The following is a 21,934-nucleotide window of genomic DNA, read 5'->3' as shown; positions in this document are numbered from 1 at the left end:
GTGTGTTGAAAGTGACAAGTCCAGCAGCAGGTCATGAAAACACAAAGGTCCGCCTTTCTTGTTGTTGCCTTAGTGGTAAATAGTAAATGGTGAATGGTCTGCACTTATATAGCACTTTTTTTAACCTTAGCGGTTCCAAAGCGCTTTACACTGTGACTCATTCACCCATTCACGCACACACTCACACACCAATGATGGCAGAGCTGCCATGCAAAGTGCTAGCCTGCCATTGGGAGCAACTTGGGGTTCAGTGTCTTGCCCAAGGACACTTCGGCATGTGGAGTCATGTGGAGTCAAAGTAAGTGATATGCAGTATATATACTGTATATAGATATGAGATGTGTTGTGCCTTTTGTTAGAGGGAAAGACAAAAATATGATTTGTGATTATAGAAAACACATTCAAAAAGTTGAACTCCGTTGAGCACTTTACTGGTAATTATAGTGGAATGTAATTCATCTTCTTTATTGAAAAGTTGTATTATTTCAATGCTGGGTATAATTAGTCACTGTAATCTAATTACTTTTAGTCCAAAAGTAGTATTGTGTAAAGTACCACATTTTAAAATCTTACAGTCAGATTACAGTTAGTGATTTTCAATTAATGTAATTACTTTTAAGTACATGTTGTTATAAGTTTTTAAAATAAATTGATTCCTGTAGAATACATTTAAAACATAAATTATGTTCATATGTACGCCTGCACCCCCTGACAAGTCATTGTAAGGGAGAAACTTGTGGTGCTGAGTGTGAGTATAGAAATATAGATGTTATTTTAAAATTTGTTGAGCAAAAAGGGGTTTTATAAAGAAATTAAAAAGTAATTAGTAATGATCAGTAAAGTAATCGGATTACATTTTTTATTTTGTAAATGGGTAATAGTAATGGAAATAGGAAGAAGTGGTAGTAGTGAAAAGTAATTTGTAGTGGATTACTTTTGAGTAACTTACCCAACACTGATTATTGATCGGTTTATTAGCAGCTGGGTTGCTTTGTGTTATTGTGTTACAAAGTGTGATCAGTGAATAGCTCTCATTATTGAATCAAATTAGCTTTATTGTATCTATTGTTAACACGAAATCATAGAGCATCTTATTTTGACACTAAGTGTCAGTAGAGGTCACACTCCAATCCCCACATTATCACTTGAACCATGTTAACTTCTCAATGACATTTTCTGTGCTTAAATTTACAGTAGTGGAACTCTGTTAGGGCACCTGTATGAACTATGAGCTCATACATCTATTAAAATGGCAATGTCTTGGTTCAGTATTGTGTTAGACTATCTAATCACGTGCATTGAAATTAACCCTTTTTTGTGTAGCTGAAGTATCCAGATACTTTTTGGGACCACTGTGTTTATAAACATGTCTCTTAATGCATGCATGACGCATAGAAGGTTACAGGTTTGGAACAGGCGGGTGTTTCGATGCAATGGGTGTGTCCGTGTTAACTTCATCAAGTTCCTGCAGTGCAGTCACACCGTCGCACATTCCTGTCTGTCGCTCCAGGGACTTGCATCTCTCCCAATGGATTTTAATCACTTTAGGCTGCCTTTGCTATTTTTGGCCACTCTTGGTAAGTTCAAAGAAACAATCATTTTAGGTTAAAGTTATGTTTATTTCCATTTTTTTTTCTCCTTCCAAAAATAATGTTATGAAGGCTATTTAACCATTAGAGAGAGAGAAAAAAACTGTTAAAACTACACTTAACAGTAGCTGATACTCTGAACACTCTGTATCAGAGTTGATGGGGTAAAATGCATATTGAATATCACAGCTTGCTAAATCACACAAAATTCACCCCAAATAAAATTATACTTAAAATGCAACTTTTTGAATCACTGGCTAATCTCTAAAAACACTTTCAAGGTGAAAAAAAAAAAAAACATCATCAATGCTTGGGTCTCTAAGGGTTAAAGTAGTCTTCCTTTTATGAAGTAGGACTACACCATCTATAGTTTGCTGTTATATACTGTATATTCGTTCACCTGTGCACTAACTTTAAATCTCCCTCCCATAGGATGCTGCTCTGAGGGCAGTCCACTTTTAAACGAAAAAAAAAACGGCGTTATAGGTAAAAATGTGACTTTCAAAACGACGGTCACCAATACGGGGAATTTTTTGACCGTCACTTGGAATTTCAATAATGGTCGCGACATTTTCCCCATTATGACGGGCCTTCCGATGACGAACACCGAAATCGTCGAAGAAAATTACGCCGCAAGAATCAAATATAATAAGACAACGTGGGAGCTTCAGCTTATCTCGTTGGTGAAGGAGGATTCAGGGGAATATACTCTCACTATAGTGACCGGAACGGGAAAGCAGCTATCAGGACTAGTCCTTCTTGAGGTTCTTGGTAAGTACATTCACCTTGGTTATTCATTATAAAGCGCGAATTCCAAGTGTATGACTGGAGATGAGAAGTTGGGGTGGTGTAGCCTAGTGGTGATTGGTTTAAAGGGATAGTTCACCCAAAAATGTATGCATGCCATCCCAGATGTGTATGACTTTCTTTCATCTGCAGAACACAAATTAAGATTTTTACAAGAATAATTCAAGTGAATGAATTGGCCAGAACTTTTAAGCACCAAAAAGCACATAAAGGTAGCCTAAAAGTAATCCATAAAACTCCAGTGGTTAAATACATATTTTCTGAAGCGATACGATAGGTGTGAGTAAGAAACAGATCAATATTTAAGTCCCTTTTTACTGTAAATGTACACTGTGGAAGTGACTTTTCACTTTCACATTCAGCCACCTACTGGTTGGGGCTGGTCAGAAGTGGGGATTTATAGTAAAAAATGAATTAAATATTGATCTGTTTCTCGCCCACACCTATCATATCATTTTTGCATTTTAAGGAACTACTGAGCTGAGATATTTTTCTAATTTTCTTCAAATGTGTTCTGATGAAGAAAGAAAGTCATACACACCTGGGATATCATGAGGGTGGGTAAATAATGAGAGAATTTTCACTTTTGGGTGAACTATCCCTTTAAAATATCAGATTTCTTTAATTCACCCTATAGGAAGGATTTGACAGTTCTGTGAAGAGAATTTATCTGTAAATGATTTTATTTTATGCCACAGTATCCTTGTTTACATTCATTTTACTCATCACAAAAATATTCAACTTTATTTTGCGAGTCATTAAGATTTAAACCTGATTTTCTTCATTAGAAAGGGTACAACGGGGCTAAAGCCCCTGGGGTAAAAGGCACTTTTGATTTTATTTTTCTCCCAAAACACTGAATGGCAACAAAAACTACCACAGTGCATTCCTAAACACCTGTTTATCACTGCAAATATTCCTGATCCATGAGATTGTTGTATGCAATATCTAAAGTTTGATTTTGAGGTAATTTTATCTATTAGGCTATTTAGTACGTTTTTAAAATCTTACAAATTTATGAAGCTAATGAAAATCCCTAAAATTATCACTGATTCAGAATTTTTAGTTTTTTTTAATAACTGTCTTATAAGTGAAAGGATAGGATTTGGGGCAAAAAAGGCCCCCATAAAACACATTGTTTTTCTGAAGCGGAGGGAAAAGATTTGTTATGAAAATTTTTCAAAGTGGGCTAAAAAAGACTGATCCAATCAAAATGGAGTTAATTTGTTTACAGAACACCTGAGATGTTAATAAATGCCAAATGTGATTAAAATGAACAGGATATGGTTAACTCTTTTCTATTGTGGTTATTTTGATTAACCATTATCTTCATTTGTTACTCAAAAAAGCAGCATGCTGTCTCAAAAGTATTTGCCTAAATTGACAAATACTTGTAGTATACTTGTTGGTGTAGTTCAGTAAACCCCAGCACAGGTAATCTCAAGCATGTTGGTTTACAAGCAGCAAGCCATGAGCAATCAATTCAGTCCTCCATTCTGATAGGATAACACTTGGCAAAGTTATAAAATGAACAAAAACATTCATCTCTACCCACAGACAGAATGATCGAAGCTTTAAAGCAGTACTGATCCAATGTTCTCTTCTCTCCAGAACCCGTGTCTGACGTCAAGATTCTGTCCAGTCTCCCTGAAGCAGTAGAGTTCAACAGCACCGTGGTTCTGACCTGTTCTGCCAAAGGCTCCTTCACATACAAGTGGGTAAATGGATCGGGCCCAGTAGTGCCGGATGGAGCACACATAAAGCTTAATTCAAATGGCAATGAGCTTACAGTTAGCGAAGTTCGCCGTACAGATCTGCGCGGACCCATCTACTGCATCGCAGAGAACACACTGGAGTCAGGGAAGAGTGCTCCATTTAATCTTAGTGTGAGCTGTAAGTACAGTACCTGATCACGCATATTCACTTGTAAATACAAATGCCTATTCTAAGACCCAAATACACAAACACACTGACTTAAAGAAATGTTCCGGGTTTTGTACAAATTAAGCTCGGTTACTACAGAAACAGTTTCAGCTTGTTTTTTTTTTTTTGTTTTTTTTTTGTGGTTTATTTAAAAAAAAAAAAAAAGCACAAGTTATGGTTACAGTAAAGCATTTACAATGGAAGTGAATGGAGTCAGACCATTAACATTAAAATACACACTTTTTCGAAAGTCTAGCTACAAGACATAAACAGTATACATGCTTACATGACTTAGTGTGATGAAATCTCTTACAGGGTTAAATGGTGTTATGTAGTCATGGCAACAAAGCTGTCATTTTGAGAGGGGGGTTTTTTGCATTTGCTGAAAGAAATACTAGTGTTTGCATAGCAGCTGAAGCAGGTAGGGCAGGTATCCTAAAGCCATTATGACATCATAGCTGGCAGTTAGAGCTTCAGTCGGTGTAAGGAGTGGTTCACACCGAACTTGTTTATGCATTGGTCTGTGCTGTTTTTCAATTGTATTTCTATGTAAACATGCGCTGGATAGACATCTTTGCCATGTCTTAAAAGCACGTCTCAGGACACATGCATTTTGTTCTGTTCGTTGCGCCATGTCTTGCTTTTTTTAACGCATGAGTGCGTTTGGTCTGAACGGCCTCAAGTCAATGGGAGATTTTAAAACTTAAATATCTTTTAAAAAGTGCAAAGTAATATGTACATTTTAAAAGATATTTAAGTTTTAAAAAGAAGTGGGCCCTGCATGTTAAGCGGTTAATGAATAGTGGACAAGTGTGTAAAAAAACAAAAGGAAAAGAAAAGAAATATGAGCGATTTCAATACAATACTGCCTTGTTAGCACTCCTTTCAATATCTTCCTTTTTCTTGTCTATCTAGATGGCCCAGAAAACATTGTCATGAAGCTAACTCCAGCCATACCCTCCCTTAAGAAAGGCTCTAACTTAACGCTTACATGCTCAGCTGACTCGGATCCTCCTGCTCAGCTTCAGTGGATGTTTAACGGGGCAGAGCTGCAGTCCCAGACGGCCACCATGACCATCGCCAAACTAGAGGAAAAGCACAGTGGCAACTACAGCTGTGTGGCTTACAACACTGAGACCAACCGCAAAGCTTCCTCACAGGTTGCTGTGGTATCTGTTCTGGGTGAGTTAAACGCTTAAAGTCCTGTACAAATGCTTTGAAAGTCTAAAGAGTTTTTCGGGTCTTTTATGGAAGTTCCAACAATACATTGTTCCTCTAATCCTAGTATTAGTATAGTTACATTCTGCACACTCTTAACAACTCAATTAAAAAATTAAGGTTCCAATTAAAACATAGTTACAGTATGTACTGTTGCTTTAAACAGTTCAGAAACCAATATGCTGATCTCCAAATGTCATCTCCAACTTAAGGGATAGCTCAGCCAAAAATAAAATTCTGTCATATTTTACTCACCCTCACTTCAAACCTGTATGATTTTCTTACATGGAACACAAAAGGAGACATAGGCAGAATGTTAGTCTCACCACTGTGGTATGAATAAAAAAATGCTGCAATAAATGGGGACTAAGGCTGTCAGTCTCTTACATTCTGCCGAAAATCTTTTGTTCTATGGAAGGAAGAAAGTCATAAAGGTTTGGAACCACATGAGGGCAAGATAACAATGACAATTGTTTTTTGGGTGAACTACATTGTATAAAATATCCTGTTGTTTTAAAAAAAAAATCATAATAATAATAAAAAAAAAACCTGGCAGCTGTTGTTGCCAGAATAAATATGTAAAAAATACAGTAAAATTGTAAACAACTTTACAGAACAACTTGTAAATTTTACAGTTTGAAACGGTTGTAATTTACATGACCACGATGGCACTGTAAAAAAAAAAAAAAAAAAAAAAAAAAAGTTACATTTACAGTAAACAAAATGTCATGAACTTGATATTAACCTTCTGAAACTGTAAAAATCTGCTTTTTACTGGCTCTTCCAGGAACAATGACCAATAAACATGTAGAGACAGTGCTCAGTGTCACTCACACAAACTCTAAGAACCATCAGAGTAACACGTGTGAAATTTAAACATTAACTAAACTACATTAAATATAAAACAGAACACCCCAATGTACGTAACTGATATTAAAAATAAGAAGAAACATAACTATTCCCATAAAATATAATGAAATATGATGGGTCATGCAGGGAATTGTGGGAATGCCCGATTATTGTTTTTTTTACTGTAATTTTAACAATAATTTACTGTTAAAAGTACATGTACACTCTTATTAAACAATGTACATTTTTACCATTAATTATACAGGAAAATCATACTTTTTACACCTAAATTTTTTTATTTTTACAACATTTTATTGTAAAAACTACTGTATTGTCTTTTAAAATATATATAAAAATTGTTTTACTGTATATTTTAAAGTTAATATTCGTTTATCAATTAAAGTTTTATTTCTGTAGCATTTTTACAGTCTTTTACCATTAAAATTACAGACATTTTTTACAGTGTATCCCTTTAAGCCAATAAAGCAAAAATGTATTTTGAAAAGAAAAGATCCTGCAAAATACCATTGGAAAAACCTTTGTTTTTAAAAGGATAGGTAAGTAATCAACATCTGCTGAAATCTTTGGATTACAAGTGAAGCAGTACAGAGATAGACATGCTTAGCCACGGTGCCTTCATTGCCAAGAAAAACATAAGGATTTTTAAAAAAAAGTTGACTCCCACTCTGGAAGAGGGGCAAAAATAATTTCCTCAAAAAGGATAAATAAAAATGAAAATGAGCATTCTTAAAATAAAAATAACAAAAAAGTAACACTGCTACTCTTGCTTAATTCCATGAGCTATAGAAAATAAGTAGGTTTTAAGAAGAGATTTAAAACCTTCAAAAGTTGGAGAGGATCTTTTAATTATAAACCCCATTCAATTTGGTTAGATTTCTTTGAAAACAACATTGTACCTAGGCTAATACTTAATAGTTTTAAGGATTTTTAGATATTTATACTGCAAAATAAGACAAAAATACTCTTAAGAAAAAGTTTTGTTTTTTTGCAGTGCACAAGCTAAAGTCTGTTTGTATCTGTATTTCTTCAAAATGGCTTCCTGTGAATAAGGCCGCTAAGGAGACTTACAGATACTGTACTTTTGAGCCTAAACCTGTTTCTCCACTCTGAGGCTTCTCTCAGCTCATGTTAGTGAGTAGAAGTTTCAGGCATGTTCTGCATTTCGATTAAAGGTAAATTGATTTTTTACAAAGCCTCTGATCCTGTGGTGTCAGGCTCTGTAGCTTTGTAAAGAACAGTGTTTCCCCTAAGGTATTTCGATGTGTGAAAAACCAGTGCGTTAAAGAAAACGCACACTGATTGTCACACACTGTCTGACGTCACATACATGTTGGGCAGTTACAACTTGGATAAGGTTTCAAGGCTTAGAATACCGACTCCTGCTTTGATTGATCCGTCCATGCCGGGTGAGATTTGTGAAACTTGAGTTCTGAGTACATCTTCAGGTTTTACTTTACTTAACTGCAATGCATTTTTGCATCATTTGGTTTTGTATAAAAATTTTATTCAAAGCTATTCATGCAAAAGAGCGCTAACAGTTTTAATGAGAGCTAATATAAAGAATTCTCTTGGGGTAGAATTTGCATTTTTAAAAAGCAACAGAGCAAACAGGGACAAGAGATTCTCTAGACCAAAAATGGGTTGCAGGTCTGTTCTGAAGGGGTTTGTGGACTGCAGGGAAATAACAATGCTAAATGCAAGATGTGCACAGTGAAGTAAATAGGCTTATCAAGGTTTTGAAGAGAGTAAACTCTTCCCATATCTTTTGTTGTTGACGAGGCAAAACCAGTTGAGAATTACTGGTGGAGAGATGAACGAAGAGAGTCCATTTGCAGTTTATACAAAACTAAATGCGAACACACAGGCAGTGAGCAGGAAGACGAGGTGTGCTCAACGATGATGTTGCAGGAATTTGAATTTGAATGCATTTCAATGAGCACAGTTTGAACTTTGATTCATCCTGGTGCATTCCACAGTAATGATGTCTGCACAAACAAGAGAAAGAGGTGGAATTTCGCCTTTGTGGGCGAATTTGTCTTAAATAAGTGATACCACAGTAGTAGACTAGCTGGGAAAAAACAAATTCAAATAATTGTACAGCAGTGTTGGTCTACGAACAGCTGCACAGAAAACACAGAGAACATTTTTTAACAGACATAACTTACAATTCCGCTCGTGGATATCTTGCTACTAAGTGCCTCAAAACTCAAAGGTCTTTCAAAGATCTGGTACCATGAACCTGGAAAACGATTCTAGTGAATAGTACTTCTTGAAGAGACGTTGTGTTGCACCAACTAATCAGATTCGAACTTGCCATTTATGCAGGCTTTTGCCAATTGTTTGTGCAATTAATATGCATCAGCCGGTCAGTTTGAGGGCACGCTATCTGATGATAAGACTATCGCTGTGGCCACAAGTCATAGTTCAACAACCTTGTTGTAAGAATCCGTACAAAGAGGCTGGAAATGTGTTGAAAATGTGGTGTTGAATATGTGCTGTCATTAAGGGTCCATATCCTGAAACCATTATTGATTTTTCATCTTCTCTTTTGCTCTTATCTGGCAGAGGCCTTAAGTGGAACAAATATTACCAGCCCTGCCTCACTTCTCATTGCTGGCAATAGCACGGTCAACCTCACCTGCACAGCAGCCGCTGGCAAAGCCGAAAATGTGGAATGGATGAAGGACGGCAAACCTCTCGCTCCTGGCGAGCGTGTCATTCTCTCAGCGGGCAAGAGCATTGTGACCATTGTTAAAGTTGCTAAAGAGGACGCCGGCGAGTATAAGTGCAAACTGACAAACAAAGTGAGCACAGATGAAGCCACCTATAAGATGGTGATCAACTGTAAGTGTAGAAAAAATTATGTTTTTTGTTTAAATACTGTCTGTGTGAACTGCTCTTCACAATGTGCATCATGTTCTCTTTGATTGTCTTATAGGGTGCAATTATTTTATCTCCACTGTGTAGGTATCTTACACTGTGTCCGGGGTCAGAAATTAAGGTGGGGTTGGGACAAAAATGCCACCAAAAGTTACAAAAATGCACAAGAAATTTAAAATGTGTGGGTAAAAAATGCCCCAGTAATTAATTTTTCTGTTTTTTATTTATAACATCTGAATAGTTCTTAATATTCTATTCGATGCCTAGTTATATACATTATTTATCACATAGAATATAATCTGATGTTGATTCAATTTTATGGGTAGAAGGTAATATATGAACCTATGTAAATAAATTAATTGAGTTGAAGTATTGCAAAACAAATGAGTGATGTGCATATTTTAAATGTTTAGGAAAAAAGCCTTAATAAACTATAAAAATACCCCTGAAAGTCAAATCCAGGGGCAGTTGTTGCCCCGCGATGGAAGAGGTAATTTCAGACACTGAGTGTCCCAACCAGGCGCAATACGCTAAAGCGACAAAGCTATAAATCTCTTCCATGGTAATCAGAGTTTCCGTTGAGAAAGACTGATAATCTATTTGTCTGATATTTGTACTGATATTCACACTTTTTTACTTAATTAGTTATTGGTTCTTCAATACTAAGTCCACCTACCATCAATGGATAAATAAAAATCGAAAAAGCATTGCACCCAACAACCAGTTAAAAAACTTTCATATTTGATTTACTGTTTGCATAATGCATAATTGCATAATTTCATTATTAATTTGTTTATTGCAGAAATAAAACGATAAATAAAATTCAGTTCTGCATACTGTGGTAAAAAACAAAACAACATCTATCAATCTCTAGTTTTTGTCCTAAAATCTGCGATCGCTACAAGACATTTTGTTGATCCCATGGTGTCTACTTTCATTATGTCGCATTGGTGGTAAAGTTTCATTGTAGTGAAATCTTGTCTATCCAATCTCATTTTTCGAAAATCTTTTGTACTGTATATTAAACATCAACTATGTTCTGATTGGTTGGGATTCCTCCACTTTTCTCAGTATTTTCATCTTCATTGAAGACAGAAACATTACTTGACACTAAAACGTGTTGTATTTTCCCGGTTAGGATAGTGTTGGTATTAGTCAACCTGATTTATATCACCTCTCTTTTGTTGTCTTGTCTAAATGTTGGCCTCTACTGTTTGCAGATGGTGGTGGTTAGCTTACTCCTGTATTGTTACGGCCAGTTTGTTTGTGTTAATCTAATGTAAATGTTGACCTCCCTGACTGAGCTGATCTGTCTGATGTCAGATGGTCCAGTGAATGTGAAGGTGAGCGGAAAGAATGCAGTGAAGTTTGATGAGGCCATAGAGATATCCTGTTCTGCAGAATCTGTTCCCGCCAGCACCTACACGTGGAAACTCAATGAAACAATGATGGACTTCAGCCTGGCAAGCTTGCGCATCGAAAAGGCCAGTCAAAAGGACAGTGGCACGTACACCTGTGAGGCTCACAACCCCATCACTGGAATGACAATGAAAACAACGCACAAACTAGCTGTGACAGGTAGCATTTTCATTTTAAAATGCATTCTTGTTCACAACTCCTAAAACTCAAAATTCACATGTCAATTCATGTAGTTGATGTACTGACTAGTGATAGATATAATCGGTTGATTTTTGGTCATTTTTAGATTATCGGCACATGTCAATAAGTGTGCCTGCTGATTAATGCCAATTTTGAGTGGTAATTCAATTACTGACTTTAAACAGACCAATATATTGGGCAGGCAGATTAATCTGCCAATATTTGGCCATTTTGAGATTTTCAGCATCAGCCAATAAATGTGCCTGTCAAATAACAGAATTTTGAGATAATCGGCATCTGCCCATTAATGCCAATGTTTGTTGGTAATTCATGCAGTGATAAACCAATATTATCTGTCGGTATTTGGCCATTTTGAGATTACCGGCATGGATCAGTAAATTTGCCTGCCTACTGACTATTAGTAATATCCCAAAATATCAACCAGGGGAGCATTTCCTGAACAACGATAGAATCTTCTGCTTAACCACCATAGGACTATGTACAGTATATGTATGTTTTGCAGAGCTTGGTCCGGTAGACGAGGGCCTTTCTGGGGGAGCGATTGCTGGAATTGTAATTGGTGTGATCATGGCTATAATCATCATCACTTGTATCGTTTGCTGCAATAGAAAAACTGAAGAGTAAGTCTAAAATTCATTCATCTCTCTTTTCCCTTATTGCATTAATGGTGTAATAACTTGGCAATTCTATCCTAAACATGCATTGATAATGCATTTGTCAGACATGGTACTTTGATTTTGCAGACAGGCCATTGCCAAGGTTTAAATCAATTGTTTTCTTCATTTGTTTATATGGTGTGATTTAAACTTTACTTTTCAATTATCAGTTGACTTAAAGGAATGTTCTAGTTTCAATACAAGTTAAGCATTTTTTCAATGTTATTTTCAACTATGCCAGCTTAATTTGCAGAGACAACTAAAAATAATGAATTGCTTGGTTGATTCACCAAAAAAGTGTAAACACTGTTTGTTTGCATTGCTCTGTTTTTTTTTTTGTTTTTTTTTGGAGCATCCCAACCAGTTCGACATAGCAACAACATTGGTTTAACAAATGGCATCAGTTTGGGGCGAGGCTGTCTGTTTTTTAGACCAATGGAAGAAGGGGAGAGTGTTTAGGAAACCTGTTTGAAAACAAGCATTATTGTGTATTGCTTTAGAGGCACAGAAATGACACACTTCACCTTTAAGAGTGTACTCACACTAGGCAATCTGTACCGTGCCCGAGCACTTTTGACCCCCAAATTCCAGTTCATTTGACTAGTGTTAAACTATGCCTTGGCCTGCTTGAAGAGGTGGGCTCGGGCATGGTTCAGTTGGCTCAGGCACAGTACACATCTAGTGTGATCGCTAACCTTGACCGAGCACGGAACTCGAAACATGATGTCAATGATACGACTGCGCAAAGGGATCACTTTGGTCTACGGCATAGGTGCAGTGTTTACTGGAAATTTGGGCAGACGAGAGTATACAGGAACAACTGGATACAACACACAAGAACACACAAGAACTCCAAGATATTTGGTAAAATTTGTGCTCGTGGATACCAAAGAACCATTGAGCAATGACGTGACAAGCTGAAAAAACTGCGGGTTCATTATCTGAAGGTACAGAATGCACTCTGTAAATCTGGCAGCTCGTCAGACGAAAAGGATAAATTCCAGTGGTACAATGCTGTCGACAATTAGTCATGTGAGAGGGCCGTGTGTCACCGCACCCCAAACGACTCAAAATAAGCCACAAAGTAAGTAATATTACTATGATGGACTCCACTGTGCTCTGCGAGAGTGCTTTTCTTCCTGTTTGCTTCAAAATAAAAAGTCACATTGTAATGACATAAGCGTGCTCGGGCCCGGAACGTTAAGTGCAATGTGAGTGCAGGCCAGTCGTGCTTGGGCACGGTATAAGGCAAACGGGCCTAGTGTGAATACGCCCTAAGACAACGTCTCTCTCTTGCTCTCTCCGCAGTTTCATAGCTTTCTCTTTCCTCTTTGCTCATGTCTCATTTTTCTCATTTTTCTTCATCCTCAGACTTGCCAACATTGTCATTAGGCACTGACAGTTCTGTACATGTCAAAACCTTCAACACTTAAAATGTTGAACTCAAAGGATATGGGGGTGGTTTCAGTAACGGGACATGACATGACTATTTCAATCAGTACACCTTTAGACAGTCCAAATGTGTTGTAATAGGTGAGTGTCATGAAGTATATGATGCACTGCACCACATCCTAATTCCTTTCAGTCACCGTGATTTATTGGAATAGGTTTTTCTCTTTTTCTGTTTGGCCTGAAAACATATGGTTGATTGTTCTTTCAGAATTCAGTCTTTTATAGTGGTGTTAGTGTGGTGGTAGAGTGCTAATAATGTGGCGATATTGTTCAGTCTTATCCATGATATGTATTGCATAATTGCGATAAGGGTTTTATATGATAATGTAATCACAAGTATGCATAAACTTGGCCAGATTTAAAGAATTATTTGTACTGTTAAAGGCGTAAGGAGTTATTGTGTTGTATTTACTTAGCCTCATGTTGTTCCAAAGCATGTTATCCATTATTTTGTTTTCTGTGGAACATAAAAGGTGAAATTGTGAAGAATTTTTATGCCACTCTTTTCCATACAATGATAGTTCATAGTGTTCGTGACTCTCAAGCTCATAAAAGGACCAAAAAGCACCATACATGATCCATAATAGTAGTCTAAATGACTTATTTGTAAAATTCCAAGTCTTTTGAAGATATACGACAGCTTTGTGTGAGAAACGTTACAAAATGTAACTTAATATTCTCTGATAATCTTGTATATTGGGTTACCTCCACTGAAGCTCTGAAATCTCGTTCAGTTTCACGTTCACATTCAAAAATGGCGTGCCAACGCATTGTGGTAGGTTTGACCTTATTAATGCCAAAACGTCATTGGTTATTGGATGTATCGAGACAGAATGTGATACACTACATTGAATATGCTGGATGGAGAATGAGATTTAAAATTTTCTGTAAATAATGGCTTAAATTTCAGCCTGTTCCTCATGCAAAACCATATGGCTTCAGAAGACTAAGAATGGGTAAAGATTCTTCAAAAAAAATTATTTTGTGTTCCACGGGGAAAAAATAAAAGCATACATATGGGCTTGGAATGACATAAGGCTGAGTAAACAACAATATTATTTTCATTTTTCAGTGAACTATTCCTTTAGAGACAGAACCTTTTAATTCTCTTCTATTTCTCAAATGTTTTAGCGCCAAATTCTCAAAGTGGTCAGGTCTGTTTGCCTGGGTTCTTAGAGGCTTTCCACACCTTATTCATCTACACCTGTCATCGAATGCAAATGACAGCATGGATTTTCTACCTAAGTAACAAAGACAAACAAACAAGAGCAACAACTGGTTCTGCAAAAACAGATTTTTTTTGTAAATCACATTTTGTAATTTTAGGTTTAATTTGGAAAATTCTGACAATTTGGGAAAAGCTAAGCACTGATAGTAATCATGGATGATACCAACGCTGAAAAAGTCTTGTTGTACATATAGTAAATGTCTGACAAAAATTACACAAAGAACTGGGAAATAAGTGTTTAGAAGTCTCAGATTCCTACATAAATGATAGCAAATTGTTTTTTTATTTTTTTTGCCAGGGCAACAAAGAATAGGACAGGAAATACTGGAAACGCAAAACAAAGCTTGAAGGGATATCATATGTAAATGCACAGGTCATTTCAGTTAAGTCTAACAGAGAGATTTGTTTATTTGATAGGAAACTAGCATCACCTGCACAGTAACCTTGAACTCACAGAAATACAAACACACGCACACACCGTATGCAAACCATCCAGTTAAAAGCGTGTCAAATCAATGACCTCATTTGTCATCCACTGTTCATTGTAGTTCCTTGTCCATTTCAGATACTTTTTCGAGACATTTTTAGAATTAAAGTTTTTGTGAAGAAGTGTAAAGTGTTTTATAACTAAACTTATCAGACCTTCTGCAGCCGGTTTCCTTTTGAAAGTTGCAAGTTGAGTTTTACACCTGTGACAAATTGCATCCTGGAAGGGCGAGAAGCCTGACTCCATTTGTTTTCTGATTTCTGTCATAGATAACACCTAACCTTAGTTAATTTCCTCTTAGACCACCTGCAAGTGTTGTGTTGTCATCTTTATTAATAGGTTATTTTGATTGGTTTTATTGGTTTTGACATCGGATTATACAGTTAAATATATAAACTAGATAAGTAAAGTTTGTCAAGACAAACTCTGATGTTGGCTTCACAAAGCCTTGTCTGAACGTTAAAAGTTTAAACTAATTTTAAAAGTTGTAAATTTGATGGTTGTACAGACATTTCGATAAGACAAACAGCCTGTAAGTTAGATAGATGGGTAGATAGAGAGAGAGAGAGAGAGAGAGAGAGAGAGCGCAATCAGGACTATTTAGTAGAGACGGACCACGTCTATTAAACTGAATGGGAGAAATTGGAACGCCCAGCTAGAGCTTCTAGCACCCAGCAGTCAACGGATGTAGAAAGAAGGGTAAAAGCCTTACAGGTAAAAGAGCCAATCACCTTTTAGATACAGACATCGCCTGTCAATCAACTTGCTAACATGCATGCATATTAGCTATACAAGCCAGGAAAATTGCATGTTTTAGTGTTATATGAGGTAAAGAAGCACAATTTATGATTCCAGTATTATCAGATTTTAGTGCTGATTTGAAATATGTTCTTTGATCGTAATCTTGTCCGACTGTTTTTTGAGATTTCTGTCTTTCTCCATTCAAGTAGATAGGAACTGCACTAGCATGAATGGAAATAGACTCCTGAGAGCATTCCAAAGATGGCAGACAGTGGACTGACTTGCTAGAAAGTCTTTGACGCAACTTAAAGCAGATTAAAGGCCTTTTGTGGGTTTGTTTACATTCGAATTGCTGACCATTGGAGTTTGAATTAAAGAGCGTTCCTTTGGCCCATTTGAACATTCTGTCAATGTAAGTCTATGTCATTTTTCCGATTTTTCATTGTCCGCAGTGCCGAAACCATTAGTCGGATCAGTTAGAAAAGACATAGCACACTATTCCAGAACTGTTTGAAAGTCTGTAGTGAGATTTGGGGATGAAGCTTGAAAGCTCAAGGAGGCGTTAGTGTTAGAAATTTTAGTTTTGGTTTGGGGATTTTGAAAAAAAAAAAAAGCCTAAACAAAGTTTGTAGAGTGTTTGTCAAGCCAACATAATAAGCTATATTTGAATACAATCAGCTGAATGTTTTTTCTTTTTTTTTTTTACATAGACTTGACATAATTATCTGCAATTATCTCAGTCTTTTTATAATATTCTCTCTTGTTCTGTAAAGGAATAGTACACCCGCAAAATGATAAAGAATCAGAAGGAGAACAAAATGGAGATCTTTGAGGACTATAGTTGGAATGTCAGTCATGTCCACACATGTCTTTTTATTTTCTCTCTGTCTCACTGTCTTACTCTTTGCATACTTTCTGTTGCTGTTTTAGCCTTGCACAATTGGCTTTCTGTTTCTTCCTTATTTCGCTCTGCTATCTGTTGTGCATGTCAATGAAATCTCACAAACACAATGTGCATTTGACTTATTTGTCATAGCATGAATTGTTCAGATATTCTTGTCACTGGAGCAGAAATGTATTGGTTCACTAATATGATCGTTATGTAATGACAGTTTGAAACCAGACAGCAACACAATATTTTGAAAGTACAACGTATAATTTGTTCGTAACTAACAGGACTTGAAACAAATGCAAATGATTAACATTGACTCTGTTACAAAAGCTAGTGAGCTGCCTACCTCGACAGCATTTTAAGGCATCAAATGCTGTGATTGTGTTATTATTTTTCCATATACAAAATAATCCAATCCATCTTCATCTTGTCATGGTGTACCACCCAATTTCGATACATTTAAATACATTGATATAAGTGCCCTTAAATGACTACGACTAATTTTTGTCCTCCATTTCTTCTTTTAGCATTCCATCACCATATTAAAGCAAGATCTGACAGTGAGATGAACCGGTAAGTCTTCCTCTGGTGGCATATAAGCAGGCTGTCATTATTTATTTGGCTTACTTTTTTCATGTTTTTTTTTCAAGGAAGCTATGGATTACAGACTTCAGGCTATTGACACTAGATTCTCTCTAACCTGCATGATACTTCCAGCCTAACTTTCAAGGCCTTTTTATCAGATATCAGTATTGGTTTTGGCAGCGAGAGTGACTCCCAGCATGTTGATTAAGCAACTGACCTAGCTCTTTACCCTTTAGCAAAGGTATGCTTGACTTTCCTTTAAAGGAGAAAGGAGGGATATACTTCAATCTTAAGGACTAACAAAGGAGTGGCTCTACTGTTTCAAGAAAACTCGTTTTCACATCTGTTTATTGGGTGCGGGTAGCTTTCTGCAATGCAAGCCAGTTTTTCTCTTGGCATTGAATTATTTTAATGGTAGATGGGAAATGTAACAATGATTTGAATGTGTGATGTTGTATTTGATACTATTGGTGTCAAAGATGTGGCTGGGTTAGCCTCCAAATTATTCTGTAATGTACACTACCATATAAAAGTTTGGACATACTGGACTGAACGTATGTTTCTCATGATATTACCGTGCATTTCTCATGATATCAAAGATATTTTGATTTAAAAGCTAATGCTTAAATGCTTGAAATTAGGTTTGTAGACAAATATAATTCGTGTCTGTTGAGGAATTTGTGACCTGCTCCATCATTTTGAGTCACTTTGACCCAGAAACACAAGGAAAGTCATGACTTTCAAACATTCTAATGTTTTATTTTTTTTATTCAAAATCATAGTTGAGATATATCAGCCAAAATTTAAATAATTTTTAATCATTGTAATGTTTTCCTTTTTACTTTAGTGCATGAAACTCAAAATATGTCTCTGGGACAAAGTGACTCAAAATGATGGAGCAGGTCACACTTCTAAAAAAAACTAATATAACTTAATTAACCTGACTACATTAAGTTACACCAACAAAAGTACTTTTTAAGGGTTAGATCAAGTAGAAATAGATCCTTAAGGAAGCAATTGCTGGTTTTCACAGTGTATAGTATGCTATAGCATAGTATAGAATAGAACAGTAGGGTATGGAACAGAATAGTATAGTGTAGCGCAGTGTAGCATAGTATAGTGTAGTATAGTATAGCACAGCATAGCACAGCATAGGATAGTATAGGATAGTATAGTATAGTGCAGCATAGCATAGTATAGCATAGCACTGCACAGCATATTATAGTAAAGTATAGTATAGCGCAGTGCAGCATAGCATTGTATAGCATAGCACAGCACAGTATAGTATAGTAAAAAGTAATACAGTACGGTATTGAATATAACAGGATGGTATAGTAGAAAATAGTATACCATGATATAGAATTGAACAGTATAGAGTAGTATAGTATAGTATAGAATAGAACTGTATGAAATAAAACAGTATAGTATAGCATATTATGGAATGGAATAGAATAGAACAGAATAGTATAGTATGGAATAGAACAGTATTAAGTAGCATAGTATAAATTAGTCTAGTATAGTATAGCACAGCAATGCAAAGTACAGTATATTCATAATAAAATAGTAGTTGGTGTGTCCAAACTTTTGACTTGCAGAGTATGAGTTATCTTTGTTTGTTGTCAGAAATCCATTAAGTAGATAATCATATATGTATATCTCTTCCTCAGAATCTTCAAGACCAATCCTTCAGCCACTTATCAGTCCTTTTTTCTACAAAAGCCCCCTATCAAGGCAACTGGAAAAACTGCCCTCACAAGTGAAATACACCTGCAGTGTTGGCTCTCTTTACATCTTAATCCGAGTCCAGAGTGCCTGTATGTAAATATCTGTCCCTCTCCTTCTTTCTCCTTTGTGTACCCAATTACCCTGCAAAAATGGACCCCAATATTAAGGACGTGATAGGGGATGGAGGGTAAGCAGTGAGACTGTTTACTTCACGGCTTTATTCCTGCCTTTATCTGCATTTGGACCCTATCACTTCCTTCCCTTGGCTGAAGTGGACAGCTTTCTTTGTTCCTTAAGAAATGTGATATAGCTTCCATCACCTCCTCAATCTTGCACCCAACCCTCAAACAATGGACCGTTGCGATTTGACATTTCAGAGGTCCATTTGAAAGAGCTTTGGGTGATGAAATACACCTCAAATGCACTGAGGGGTGATGAGACTTCACATCTAAGATCTCAACACACCCACAAGGCACTGAAACATCAAGATTTTAAGACCTGTTCAAAATGCTCAGAAGTCCCAAGGCAATGAAGAACAGGACTGACTAACTTGAAGCCAGTGGTGCCTCAGAGTTGAGACGGAAGGTCATTCTAACATAATGCATACCTTGGAGCACAAAAACAGATGCTTCAAGCTTCTTACCACCTTTGCCAGTTTGACCATTTTGTGCTATACTTTTTTTTTTTAATCTTCAAAATCATATCATTTGATTTGTGTCTCAAAGTGAGCCTTACTCATTGAAGTTTGAGAGTAAGGCAAGCTCCAACATGCTTGAACTGAAAAATGGGGAGAAAAAAAGTGCATTTCTGCGGACAACGACATACCACTGTTTTGCAGTAAAATTGCTACTCTGTCCTTGGGCTTCCCCACAAAGATTCATTCTGCTGTAATCAGGATTCCAATGGATTCACAGTCTAAAACAGGCCCATTTTAAAAATCACCTTGACTTGAGCTATCACACAAAAATGTCTGAAGTTTTTAAGCTGAACACACTTCAGAGTATTTGTTGATACTTTTATTTTGCAGCTTCTGTGCAAGTTCATGAGAAATTTGTTTTTTGGTTTTGTTTTGTTGTTGTTGTTCTTATCAAGAGATATCGGATCTTGATTCTTTCTTTTTTTTCTCCCATATTTTAATTTTCAACTTTGTAGATCTTCAACGCCCTAAATGAATACACAAAGCTAAAGCAGTGATTTTGAGGCTCTTGTGATGATCTGTTTTATGTTGTTTGGATCCTTACATGCACTTGTCTCTAGCAAGAGATGCATATATTTACTGAAACTGTAAGGATCTGAGCATTTCTTTAGTTGTGCGTAAGGGTCAACCAGGGCCTTTTTAGCATGAACAGTGGGCCCAAAATGTATTTGGTGACTAAAGCTTAAAAATGTATCAATGTTTTTGCATAATATAACAAAATATCAAACCAAGTGGCATTTATAAAAAATAATAAAGCAGACTTTTGAAACAAAACATTTAACAAAAATAAGTTTAATAATAATAAATAATAATAATAACAATAAAAAAACCAAAAGTATTTGAACACTTTCTGGCCACTTCAAATAACTTAATTAAAAATTAAGTTAGTTCTCAGAAAAAAGCTCTAGCATCATTTGTTTGCAGATGCCACTTGGTTTTATATTGAAATTCAGAAATGTATAACTATGACTTAAGTGTCCCAAATTGTCCAAATATTTTTGGGGCAAGTGTATGTACATCCAAGTCCATAGCAAAAACACTAACACATTTATTACATATATTTGTATTTTCTCTTAGCATTAAACACACAAAGACATAGGAATACTGAGCTTTATAACCCATTGCAACCCTACAAAGAGTTCATCTCCAGCAGTCTGTATGTTTTTAGTGGTCTGGGCTGTTGGCATGAAGAAAGCAGTAATCAGAGTCTGAGTAAGATACACTGAATTAGCGGTTAGTTTGTACTGTGCCACATTGTTGAGACAGACGTCCTAGGGTTGGCCAAATGGAACGTGATAATTTAACAGGGATTAGATAGGAACGTGCTTTTGTAACAACTTGTATTAGGTGTTGTATAAAATGTGAGATGTTTTACATATAGATAGAATTTTAAATTCAAGTGGTTAATGTAAAATTTGATATGGAAATTGGAATTTAGAGGGATTCATTCAGTGCTTGTAGGTTTATTTGAATGAATAGACGCCAAAATGGACTCTGTAGTGCACTGAACATTTGAGGGTAAAATACAGCTTTTCGTCTTTACATTACGCACAAAGTGGCGTATGCTTAAATGTTTGAAATTGAATTTGAATTGTGCCACCATATTAATTTATTTCATTATAAAAATGTAATAAAAAAAAAAAAAGTTTTTGAAATTGATGACTTGGACCAAATAATAAAGAAAAGCAGCCAATAAGTGCCCAACATAGATGGAAACTCCTTCAATACTGTTTAAAAAGCATCCCAGGGTGATGCCTCAAGAAGTTGGTTGAGAAAATGTCAAGAGTACTTTGAAGATGCTAAAATATAACACAATTTTGATTTATTTTGGATTTTGTTTAGTCACAACATAATTCCCATAGTTCCATTTATGTTATTCCATGGTTTTGATGACTTTACTATTATTCTAAATGTGAAAAAAGTATTTCAAAAACTTTTGACCAGTAGTGTGTCTATATATATATATATATATATATATGTATATATATGTTTGAACCACCCCACTTTTTTGTATTATTCTTTGAATGACAAGATAAAGGATTGCCCTAAGAAATACATTGGCTAGTTTGTAAATTTTGTGTGGAAGACAATGGATTAAATGAGATTTTAAATGATTTAACTGGTTGAATTTTCAAATTTGTTTTAGAAAACACCAAAATGATCAAATAGGAATTCAGCGTGTTGAATGAATGAATGATCGTTACATTTATATAGCGGTTTTCTGACACCACACTTAAAGTGCTTTACACAGTGAACAGGGGACTCTCCTCAACCACCACCAGTGTGCAGCATCCACCTGGATGATGCGACGGCAGCCATAGTGCACCAGTACGCTCACCACACACCAGCTATTGGTGGAGAGGAGAGAGTAGAATTATTGAGCCAATTAATGGATGTTGTTTCCGAGAGTTCCAATACTCTAGGATCAGATACATTATGCCGACTCACTGACAAGCACCATCTCCTATTAGACATTTTTGCATCAGCTCAATTGTGTTTTCCTTCCCTTGTGCCACGACCAGAAGCACATTGCATCAGCAGCCTGGGAGACCTGGGTTCGAATC

The 21,934-nt window shown here is 36.1% G+C and overlaps 1 protein-coding gene across 1 annotated transcript; it reads left to right on the top strand.

The window, feature by feature from the left end:
* The first annotated feature begins 1,476 nt into the window (after positions 1–1,476).
* Positions 1,477–21,484, top strand: LOC127421445 (carcinoembryonic antigen-related cell adhesion molecule 20-like). Its single transcript, XM_051664496.1, has 9 exons — positions 1,477–1,577; positions 2,022–2,360; positions 4,008–4,289; positions 5,235–5,501; positions 8,973–9,251; positions 10,611–10,865; positions 11,410–11,527; positions 16,891–16,936; positions 18,616–21,484. The coding sequence occupies exons 1-8, from the start codon at positions 1,529–1,531 to the stop codon at positions 16,907–16,909; spliced, it is 1,608 nt and encodes a 535-aa protein (XP_051520456.1). The 5' UTR covers positions 1,477–1,528; the 3' UTR covers positions 16,910–16,936; positions 18,616–21,484.
* Positions 21,485–21,934: the final 450 nt, after the last annotated feature.

Source organism: Myxocyprinus asiaticus, chromosome 30 (genome assembly GCF_019703515.2).
Source record: "Myxocyprinus asiaticus isolate MX2 ecotype Aquarium Trade chromosome 30, UBuf_Myxa_2, whole genome shotgun sequence".
NCBI classification, from domain to species: Eukaryota; Metazoa; Chordata; class Actinopteri; order Cypriniformes; family Catostomidae; genus Myxocyprinus; species Myxocyprinus asiaticus.
The sequence above is the reverse complement of the archived record's forward strand: the minus strand, read 5'-3'. Positions and strand labels throughout refer to the sequence as shown.

Excerpts from the sequence above, each read along its gene's own strand:
- LOC127421445 (XM_051664496.1), top strand. The coding sequence starts at position 1,529 with ATGGATTTTAATCACTTTAGGCTGCCTTTGCTATTTTTGGCCACTCTT. Across the intron at positions 1,578-2,021 it reads GCTATTTTTGGCCACTCTTG|GATGCTGCTCTGAGGGCAGT; the intron begins GTAAGTTCAAAG and ends TCCCTCCCATAG. Across the intron at positions 2,361-4,007 it reads AGTCCTTCTTGAGGTTCTTG|AACCCGTGTCTGACGTCAAG; the intron begins GTAAGTACATTC and ends TCTTCTCTCCAG.